Genomic DNA, 11,274 nt, shown 5'->3' on the forward strand with positions numbered 1-11,274 from the left:
TTGTTCGTTAATTTTAAAAAACTCACTAGATTTTTTTATGTACGTATTAATATAAATTCGAGTTGTTTACGTTTCAACATAACTTATTTATTTATATTTATATTTAGATTTTCGTGCTCATTTTTAAATATCTTGTTTGACATGACTTTGATTCATGAGTTTTGTGTTTTTGCAACTGAAATCGTCATAAGTTTTATGTATGACCTTGGTCATTGATTTTATTGGTTTGACAACTTAAATCATCCTATATTTCAATTAGACAATTACCATTATATGATTTTTTCTTGTTAAACACATTACTACAATTTTGTTAAAGAAAAGTCAATATTGTCCTTCCATTTTGGTTATTCGGTGATTAGGCTAAAAATTTCGTGTAGTTATTCCAATTACGGGTTTACCAAAATAAAAGAAAATTAAAAGAGGAGAAAATGGGAACAGCCCCACAAAAAGGGCAAAAACCGAAACCCCTGTTCGTGATTTGAACAGAGCGCAGTCGTCATCAGCATCTCCGAAACGAAGAAATTTTCACATCTTTGTTAACCAAATTCAACCCCTTCCCTCCTTTATCCATCCCCACAATCTAGCATCAGCACCTGCTAATAAGTGAAAAACCCTTTGCTCATCAAGTATGGCGGCGGCGGCGGCGGCTACATGGCAACCTCAAGAAGGAGGGTTCAAGGAGATCTGTGGGTTACTAGAACAACAAATATCTCCTTCTTCCGATAAATCACAGATATGGCAGCAGCTCCAACACTACTCCCAGTTTCCCGATTTCAATAATTACCTCGCCTTCATCCTAGCACGCGCTGAGGTAATTTCGGGTTTGTTCGTACTTTTTGGTGATATATTAAGGGTTTGATTACGTTCGCTACTGTTAAATTACATCTCTTTGTTCCTAGTTCGCCATAGAGACCTCAGACTTTGTGGGGTCCAGTTAATTATACGGTGGGGTTTTTAGTTGATGTGATCAGTTGTAGATGATGCTTGATCATTTGAGACTGACTTTACGTGTACTGTAGTCCAGATTGCAGTACCTAACTTGATATCTTTTCCAAGTAAACTAGACTTCTATAATTGAAATCCTATGATGTGTTAGCACATAGACTTCTGAATATACCAGTTGGAGCAAGAGTTTTGTAGCAAGAAGAGATTGGCAAAGTTTGACATTGGGGAAAGCAGGGAAGAGAGTTTTCAGCGTGTGGAATAAATTTAAGTTGGCATTAGATAGGTGTGCAAGGATGCCGTTCATGTTTTAGGAACCCTAGATAAGATTGGGTTTTATAGCCTTATGATATATTTTTAGTTCATTTTTTAGTATCCATGCTAGCTTGGGGTAAGGGTTTCTTGTTGTCCTTCTTGAACTTAAAATAAAACGATGTTGAGAAAAGCATTCATGGAAGCTGCTTTTTGGAATTACTCTCCTCATTGTTGATCATTTTAGAAAAGCAGCACTAAAGTTCATAAGTTGGAATTTGTATCGTGACTGAATCTTTATGTCTAAATCTTTTGAAACCCTGAGTGTATTCATCCAAAGTTGAAGTGGTATTGCTCTCTCCTGGTTGGGAGCGACTGTTATGTTGATCATAGCATTAGGAAATTATCTTTTAGTTCCAATTGTACTTTTAGGTTTTCCTACTTGTTTCAGAAAACTAGGTCGGCCATAGAGTCTTTTTTATGTTGAAAAGTTGCAATGGGCAAAAGTTAGAAAACTACAAATCAACAACCGAACATGGTGTAAATTATTAGACTCTAAGCATTTGATATTTCATATTACGGTTATAACTTATATATGATAATTTTATCGAAGATTTTCATCTGCAATCCAGGTCGATTGGGTTGGTTTTTTCTTAAGGGGTGATACATCATTAGTTTTTTCTTGATAAAAACTGTTGGTTACTAGGAGTTGATTATACTTACAAGCAGTTGTTGAAGGCAACTTATAGTAGATTTTTGTCTAAGACGTAAGTGAATTGTTAGCAGTAATTACTCATTAGGAATTTATCATGAAACAAAAAACCGATAGCTGTTTCCTTTATATACCACTTTGCTTGAAATTCACAAAAGCAGATAGTTATGCATTTGTAGAGAATACTTTATAGTCTTCCTTAAATCTGTCATCCTTTTCCATATGGCTTTATTGGTTTCATATTGATGGTGTTTATTTTTTTGTTTGCAAGAGTGACTAGGTGAAGGGGAAAGTTCTTTGATATGCGTGTTCTTTGGGTTGATATGACATGTATAATTTACAGGGTAAACCAGTGGAGGTCAGACAGGCAGCTGGATTGCTTCTGAAAAATAATCTTAAAACTGTATTCAAGTCCATGCCTCCAATAAATCAAGAATACATAAAAGCTGAGCTGTTACCATGTTTAGGAGCATCAGATAGACAGATCAGATCTACATCTGGAACCATCATTAGTGTTCTTGTTCAACTTGGTGGTGTTTTAGGATGGCCTGAGTTGCTGCATACCCTTGTCAAGTGCTTGGATAGTAGTGACTTAACACATATGGAAGGTGCCATGGATGCTTTATCTAAGGTATTTCTTGTCTACATCTTCATGTCATCTTAATTTTTTTTTTTGAAAAGATTTCACTTCCATATTGAAATTGCTATAAATTTCAGATCTGTGAAGATATTCCTCAAGTGCTGGATGCAGAAAATCCTGGATCATCTGAAAGGCCCATTGATGTATTCCTCCCAAGATTACTCCAGGTAACACCTTCTTCTTGTTATTATGATTACTTAGTTTTTGTTTCTTTTTGAACATTTGTTCTTTTTCAATATCTCATGATCTTAGGTGGTGCTTTTTTGTTTGTACAGTTATTTCAATCTCCACATGCCACACTTAGAAAGCTTGCATTGGGTTCTGTAAATCAATACATTATGTTGATGCCACCGGTAAAAGTTATTTGGACATTTAACTTTTGACTAAATTACTTAAATTGCCACTGCAGAAAATACTAAGCAGCAGACACGTCAACTTTTTTGCAGGTTTTGTACATGTCTATGGACAGTTACCTCCAAGGTTTGTTTGTTCTTGCAAATGACCCTTCATCAGAAGTACGGAAATTGGTAAATATTTCTACTCCCTGACATCAAATCATCTACTCTTTTTAGCCTATGTTCAGAAGGGTATTTACTAAATTTTTAATCATTTTAGATGTTGCCACTTTTTTTTTTTTTTTATTTATTTTTTTTTTTTTTATATACCAAGTCTTTGTGAACTAACAACTGTTTCTTTCTTTCTTTTGATGATTGTACTTTTCTTTGCGTCTTAAAATTGAACAATTATGCTGTGATCAGCTGCAGTTTTGTGAAACATACATCTTTTCTTTATAATGAGTTTTGCAATCATAAACTTCATGATTTTTTGGTTCTATTTTTTGTTTGAATTGGATTTCTGTTCTTATTTAAGTGCTGCTTTTCATCATTAATAATAATTACTCTCATGGTGGATAGGTTTGTTCGGCTTTTGTTCAGCTGATTGAAGTTCGCCCTTCTTTCCTTGAGGTGGGATTTTGTTTTAATTTTCTTTTTTACTTCCAATATTCTTTATTTACACATCTTGCTGCTCTTTTGTTGCATTAGTGTTTCAGTGGACATTTCGATTTTTGCTCATGTACATCACCTTTCTCTTTCTTATCTCATATTGTTCAACATGATTTTCTCTGCAGCCACATTTGCGTAATGTTATTGAATACATGCTACAAGTGAACAATGATCCTGATGATGAAGTGTCACTTGAAGCCTGTGAATTTTGGTAACCTGTTATCTATTTCAGCCCTCTAAACCATTATCATTCTTCTCTTTGTAGGGGGTGTTTGTGATTGCTTATTTGAAGTGCTTATTGACTTATTGTGGTTTGACACAAGTATTAAGTTATTTTACGTGTTTGGATAGGAGAATATCAAAAGCATTTGATGACACCGGATAAGCTAATAAGCACTTTTACAAAAAAACATAAGTTGTTTTAAATAAGCAAATCCCAAACACCCCTTAATAATCTCCTGTTTTTCAGTTTTTCAATATCTCTTGATGTGGTGTTCAAACAATTGTTGAAGGGATGTTAATACATGAGGAAAATGACAACTGGACTTGGCTGTTGTACAAATGTTATGAATGGATCTCTCTCTTTATGATCCCTGCATAGCAATATTTATAAAGTTGCTATCTTCTTGCAAAGCTAATAAGAAATTTGATTAACTTTTAACTACTAGTATGATTTAAAGGCATAAATATAATTTACCTCTTTGAGTAGACATTATTCCCTTGCATTCAAGTTTTGTTTTTTGCTTTACTCGTCTTTTGTCTTTTATTTTGTGTTCTCTTTCCTTTTTTATCTATTTTGTTCATCTACTGTTCTCTTTATTGTTTTCTTATTGGTTTATCGTATCTGCATATCTTTAAATCTTTTTCAAAGTATGCATCATATACTAGTGACTTTTCATGTTTTATTTATTATGAGTATGCCAAAAGTGATTTATGCAACCATTTTTATATGTTTACAACAACTCCAAATAAATGTACTTGCTACATATGTCAGTTTTATGAAATTTCATGGCTTCATGTCATGAAACAATGCTTAGATAGCTTCATACTGTTATTAAAATTATGGTTTGATGAAGTTTAATCTCTATCAGCCATTATATCAAACAGTAATTTTGGTTAAAGTATAATGCTATGATCTTTCGTCTGTTATACTTCTTATCTTTTCTATGGTAGCCTTCTAAAATATTAAATTGGCAGGTCTGCATACTGTGAAGCTCCATTGCCACCTGAGAATTTAAGAGCATTCTTGCCACGTCTGATTCCAGTATGTTAGCCTTCCTCATTTCTTTAGCAATATTCTTCAACTTGTTTTTCCCTGTATTGTCTATACCTTTTGTTCTATGTGTTTCATGGTTATATGGATAATTGGTAGGTTTTATTGACAAACATGGCTTATGCTGAGGATGATGAGTCACTACTTGATGCAGAGGTCAACTCTTTTCACTGACTTTATTAATTATGAATACATTACTACTTTTTTTTGCATATCATAACTTAAATTTATACTTGCAGGAAGATGGCTCTCTTCCAGATCGTGACCAGGTTCTGATTTCTGTCTCTATTTAGATCTCTTTAGGATATGCTTCTTAAAGCATATGATTCTTGAACAGTTTTCTTATTTACATTATCTATGCAGGATTTGAAGCCACGCTTTCATTCATCACGTTTTCATGGATCCGATGATGCTGAAGATGATGTATGTGACATCTTTCTTTTTGAGAGTTTATGTTTCTTTTTAAAATTTTGCTCAATCAGCTGATGTGATAGTTTTTGATTAAGAATGGTTATCGATGACACTTTTGTACATGCAATTATAGGATGATGACATAGTGAATATATGGAACCTCCGAAAGTGCAGTGCTGCTGCCTTGGATATAATCTCTAATGTGTTTGGAGATGAGATTCTTCCAACTTTAATGCCTTTTGTCCAGGTAACTGTTTGATTAGGCTATTTGCTTGCGATTGGTTTACATATTAATTATGAAAAAACATGCTCTACTTTATGATCTGTATAGGCTAAGTTATCCAAGTTAGATGATGAAAGCTGGAAAGAGAGGGAGGCTGCAGTTTTAGCTCTTGGTGCCATAGCAGAAGGTTGCATCAATGGTCTTTATCCTCATCTCTCAGAGGTAAGCTCCATACTTGATAAACCTGAGATTGTACAAGGCGTTATATGATGTTGAATGCATGATCAAATTGATATCAGTATTACGATTTATGATCAAATTTGTATACTTTTTCAAGCACAAATATTCTTTGACCAGATAGAGGATATATTTTCATTGCCTTATTTTTCTATGGTTCTTGGTGTTCTCTTGAAGTTGAAAGATTGATAATGTGTAAAAAATCATTTTGTTGCAGATTGTAGCCTTCCTCATCCCCCTTTTGGATGATAAGTTTCCTTTGATAAGAAGCATTTCTTGTTGGACACTTTCGCGTTTTAGCAAGTTTATTGTTCAGGTATGATAATGATCCTTTTGTATATACTTAACTATAGTATCAGTGTACAACTCACTTTTATGAAATGACATTATTTTCGAAATCGTCTGAACATGGATCATTGAATTTGTAATTCATCATGTTAGTTTCAATTCGTCATATGGAGTCTTTTAGAGATAATGTACTCTGAAAGTCAGATGTTGATCAGTTATTTGGTTTTCTGCTTCAGGGCATTGGTCATCCAGAGGGACATGAACAGTTTGAAAAAGTTCTGACAGGTCTTTTAAGAAGAATCCTGGATAATAACAAACGTGTGCAGGAGGCTGCTTGCTCAGCTTTTGCAACTCTTGAAGAGGTGGTTGTTAAGGAACCAATAAGTCATAACTTCAATGGTCTGAATTCTGAAAATGAAACATATAATTTAAAATATTATTAATTTTTAGGAAGCTGCTGATGAATTGGGACCACGCCTGGAGATCATACTGCAGCACCTAATGTGCGCCTTTGGGAAATATCAGGTTGATTCACAGTCTTGTAGTTGATTGTGCTTACAAAGACATTGTTTCACTTTATCTGATGTTTCATGTTTTTCATGGTGTATGTAGAGGAGGAATCTCAGAATTGTTTATGATGCCATTGGTACTTTAGCAGATGCAGTTGGAGGGGAATTGAATCAGGTAATGCATATTGATGTCAGACAAATGTTGTAATTTTTTGTTCCACCTGAAAACGTGGAACAATGTGTGACACGAGACCTGCTATTGATTTCTTGTTTGGGAAAAAGACGTGAATGCCCTCCTCATGTCCTATCTAACAAATGCAGCCTTATTGTCTTGGCTATCTTTTATATTATCTTTTGTTTCATTGTTTTATCTTGAGTTTAAAGCTTGAATGGATTTCATTTACATGGTAAACATTGATTGTGATTTGCAGCCTAAATACCTTGAAATTTTGATGCCACCATTGATTGCAAAATGGCAGCAGCTTTCAAATTCAGACAAAGATCTTTTCCCACTTTTGGAGTGCTTTACATCCATAGCACAGGTATTGTTTCTGTTTCTTATCAGTTTTATTGTAAACATTATATATAAGTTACAAAAACTTATAAAAAGTTGCAAAAAATGCATCACTTGAATTTGTTAATATAAAAATTACAAGTGTATACTTAGATAACTTTTTTTATATTATAGTTTATGTACATAGGAAATAAGAAAAGACAAAAAGTAAAACAAAGAGAAAGAAACACAAAAAAGAACTCCTCCACCCAACGATGGTTAGTGTTTAAATAAAAAAACCAAAAAATAAGAGGGCTTTGGATAAAGCCCGGTCCAGTCCAAAAAAAGCCCAGAAAAGGCCCAGTCTCCAAAACATCTAGCATACCCTGTTCATCATCAAACTTGAAAAAGAAAAAGCTTTGATCCTTCATCATGACATCTTTTAGGACAGTTTATCCATAAATTATGAATGTGATTGTTAACTATGGGGAAACTAATCTCTTTCCAATAAAATATGATCCATATAAGGTATTTGAATAAAGGTAGGTTCCACGTGTCCCATGAGTTCCTCTTCATTTGGCCTGAAAACCTGAGCCCCATTAACATATCTCATTAAAATGGCCTAGTATTTTGAACCAATGGGAATATGCCATCTTTAATGTTGTCAACCAATGGGAGCTTGCCACGTGTCCATGCTTGTCTCCCACTGAGGACCTGTCTCCACTATGCATGTGGTGTCATTACATGAGCATGTCTCCCATACCATTTTGGAGACCATGATCTACTTACTACCCTGAAATGTGATCGGCTCATATCCATCCACCTGCTTGCTTTTAATTGGTTGAACATGGATGGCTCTTTCATCTTCCACTACACCATCCACCTATCCAGATTTTGATTGCCTACCTAACCTTCACCAATCTTTATGGTGTTTGATTAATTAATTCTTAATAGTGGTTGGTGGTTGGTGAAGTTAATAGCTAAAATCAAACAAACTGCTGTTTTGTGGTGGTGAAGCGGCGGCATATTTTTCCGGCATACATACAAAAATTATGATTAAACTAAAAAATCCCTACAAAAACACTCAAGTCTCCATTGTTTGTTTACATCTGAAATACACTTTATATAACATTTTAAGATGAAAAAATATTAATTAAACTTAAAAAACAGAATGAAAAATATATAATTATATCTGAGATGTGTATGCATATATTCAGAACCCATACACTGCAAATTGGACTATAAACAAGTATATGTTATGCATTTATACAATGACATACATATATCACACTATGTATTGTTAGAAAAATAACATGTTTCGTTGTCTTTCAGGCATTGGGTAGTGGATTTGCACAGTTTTCACAACCTGTTTTCCAGAGATGCCTAGACATTATCCATACCCAACAGCTTGCCAAGGTTGTAGATACAAAGTTTTTATTTTTTTATGAATCACTCATGTCATTTACAGCTTCTGATTAAATCTGGTGTATTCTTTTTTTTTTTTTTGCAGGTTGATCCTGCTACAGCTGGAGTCCAATTTGACAAAGAATTTGTAGTTTGTTCATTGGATCTTCTCTCTGGACTCACCGAAGGTCTTGGTAGTGGAATTGAGAGTCTGGTATTCACTTTTCCCCATAATGAATTTCACAAATTCTTAAATTGTAGGAATTTGATCATCGTTTGACTTAATATGCATTGCCATGTTTCTTCTACAGGTTTCACAAAGTAACTTAAGGGATCTCCTTCTGCAGTGTTGCATGGATGATGGTTCTGATATCCGTCAAAGTGCATTTGCATTGCTTGGAGATCTTGCAAGGGTAATTTGGGAATTTCGGATCTCATTAAGCCTAGTTGTTAACAATGATTTATGTTGGCTATATATCACATGAATTTTTTTCTTGTTTTTTGTTTTAAAATTAGGTTTGTCCAATTCATTTGCGCCCTCGCCTAGCTGAGTTTCTTGAGGTTGCTGCTAAGCAACTGGTATGGTGTCAAATGTCAAAATGTCTTTTTTTTATTTTTTTATTTTAAATACCAATTTACACATCTTGCAGAATACACCGAAGCTGAAGGAAACCATTTCTGTGGCAAACAATGCATGCTGGGCTATAGGGGAACTCGCAATTAAGGTTATGCATTACACAAATGTCGGGTATCTTTTAAAAAAAAAATAAAAAAAATTTGATTCTAATTTAGCTTGTAATTTAAATTGCTTCAGGTTAATCAAGAAATTTCTCCAGTGGTGATGACAGTAATATCATGCTTAGTCCCAATCCTTCAACATGCAGAGGTGATTTATTTGTTTTGCTTCATTTTATTTGTGTATAATTTTGTTTATTATCTGAATCATCATCATCATCATCATCATCATCTAGTATTTGTTGATGTTATTTCTCAGGGGCTTAATAAGTCACTGATTGAAAATAGTGCAATCACTCTGGGTAGACTTGCATCGGTTTGTCCTGAGCTTGTATCACCTCACATGGAGCATTTCATGCAAGCATGGTGTATTGCTTTAGCCATGTAAGTCCAACCTCATTTATTTATTTATTTCTTTTCCTTTTAAAAATCATTTGACAAAACTTGTAAATTTAATAGTAAATTTCTTTTTGTCAACAGGATTCGGGATGATATTGAAAAGGAGGATGCTTTTCGAGGTCTCTGTGCAATGGTATGCATATCTGCTTTTGTTTGGTTTTGACTTTTGATTTGAAGCAGAAACTTACTTTATGTTTGGTTGCTTTGCAGGTGAAAGTGAACCCATCAGGGGCTTTGAGTTCACTCGTTTTCTTGTGTAGAGCCATTGCCAGTTGGCATGTAAGTTTTTTTTTTTTTTTCAACCATTACCATTACGATGCATCTACAGTCTACTTATATTAATTCTTTTGACTTACACTTGCAGGAAATTAGAAGCGAGGAGCTACACAATGATGTTTCACAGGTACTCCTTGGTTATAAACAGGTATGACTCTTTTTTCACTGATATTTTTTTTAATCTTTTTACATTTCTCTACTCATCTCAGCAATTTAGTATATATACATTTTTTTACACCTAATTGCAACGTACTTGCATTTTGGCTATACAAACACGGGAGATGTACTTTATATGTTACATATTGCTATTAATGGTAAAACGATTCAAGTATATTACTATTATGGGTAAATGATTCAAGTAATGTTAACATGTTTCACATTACTTATTGCTATTATTAGGTAAAAAGACTAAAATATGTGCTTTATATGACAGATGCTGAAGAATGGAGCATGGGAGCAGTGTATGTCGGCTTTGGAGCCACCTGTAAAAGAGAGGCTCTCAAAGTATAAAGTATAGTTGTGAGTTGAGTTGGTTGGTTGGGGTTCATTTGATTTTTCATGCATTCTTTCAGAATTCAGATCGTGTTGTGCATTATCTCTTTTATCTTATCTTTGACCTGAGGACAAAAAAGTCAAGATTTGCTTTTCCCCGATGCAGTACAAGATTTGGTGTACAGGGGCTTGCAATTGCGTCGCATTTGGGATTTTTTTTTTTATTTTTTTTTTATTTTATATATTGCAATTTGCTGCCATGGATTTTAGTTTTTATTATTAATATTTTTTTTTTATTTGAATTACTTGGGACTTCTGAGTTAGTTTGAAGTTGTATTTTGGATGTAATTCTTCTATTGAGTTGAGTTAATCACTTGGTAATTGTGAATGATTTTTGGGGATGGCCGGTTTTATGGGCGTATGTACACTATGAATGCATGTGTTTTGTTCTTATGATTTGGTTCACCTCTTCTAATTTTCTTTCTTTTGGTATATGTAAAATGGTTGTTTAGTTTATATTGGATTGTTATTTGTACCAAAGTCTGATGATGACATTTGTACGTGAGAATATGTATCAGAAGTTGATATGAAGGCTGTCAAGATCATAATAGGATCTTATCATCCTATGATCCTACCAAAGATTTGGATCGTATTATGATCGAGTTTGGGTATCTGGGATTTAAGATCATCTTATCCTACCATTCCATTAAATTCTGAATTTAGCCTTCACATATTTTACCTTCTTTTTTCTCTCTTTTGAATTGTAAAGTACTAAAAGGGTAGGGTTAAAACTTTTGAAATTTTTTGTCCAGCAACTCAAAAATTAGAAGCATTATTAGCAAGTAACCATAAAGATTGAAGTCCGGCACAGAGCGTTTGAGAGCTTTTAGCTTTTAGTGTTTAACAAAATGCTCCGTTTTGAACAGAAAGTCTCGTTCGACACTACAAACTTCTAGCCTTTAGTTTAAACGAAACGCTTCAAAT

At 33.9% G+C, this 11,274-nt stretch overlaps 1 protein-coding gene across 2 annotated transcripts; it reads left to right on the plus strand.

Annotated features, from left to right (window-relative positions):
- Nucleotides 1-415: 415 nt before the first annotated feature.
- On the plus strand, nt 416-10,743 carry LOC111911857 (transportin-1). Of its 2 annotated transcripts, none has more exons than XM_023907600.3 (29): nt 416-811; nt 2,250-2,537; nt 2,624-2,713; nt 2,822-2,899; nt 2,993-3,073; nt 3,461-3,511; nt 3,676-3,761; nt 4,748-4,814; nt 4,923-4,979; nt 5,063-5,092; nt 5,187-5,246; nt 5,368-5,481; nt 5,566-5,679; nt 5,912-6,010; nt 6,219-6,344; nt 6,433-6,507; nt 6,595-6,666; nt 6,923-7,033; nt 8,317-8,400; nt 8,495-8,602; nt 8,700-8,801; nt 8,905-8,967; nt 9,039-9,113; nt 9,203-9,274; nt 9,383-9,507; nt 9,604-9,655; nt 9,733-9,801; nt 9,887-9,946; nt 10,232-10,743. In XM_023907600.3, exons 1-29 carry the CDS (start codon nt 629-631, stop codon nt 10,313-10,315), a joined length of 2,676 nt encoding a protein of 891 aa, XP_023763368.1. In that variant the 5' UTR covers nt 416-628; the 3' UTR covers nt 10,316-10,743. The 2 variants fall into 2 exon arrangements, with proteins under 2 accessions (XP_023763368.1, XP_023763376.1); XM_023907608.2 differs by having other exon boundaries at nt 673-811; nt 2,178-2,537.
- Nucleotides 10,744-11,274: the final 531 nt, after the last annotated feature.

This window comes from Lactuca sativa, chromosome 1, assembly GCF_002870075.4.
Source record: "Lactuca sativa cultivar Salinas chromosome 1, Lsat_Salinas_v11, whole genome shotgun sequence".
Classification (NCBI taxonomy): Eukaryota; Viridiplantae; Streptophyta; class Magnoliopsida; order Asterales; family Asteraceae; genus Lactuca; species Lactuca sativa.

Coding starts and splice junctions, on each gene's coding strand:
- LOC111911857 (XM_023907600.3), top strand. CDS start 629: ATGGCGGCGGCGGCGGCGGCTACATGGCAACCTCAAGAAGGAGGGTTC. Junction 7,034..8,316: donor GCTTTACATCCATAGCACAG/GTATTGTTTCTG, acceptor GTTGTCTTTCAG/GCATTGGGTAGTGGATTTGC. Junction 9,947..10,231: donor TACTCCTTGGTTATAAACAG/GTATGACTCTTT, acceptor TTTATATGACAG/ATGCTGAAGAATGGAGCATG.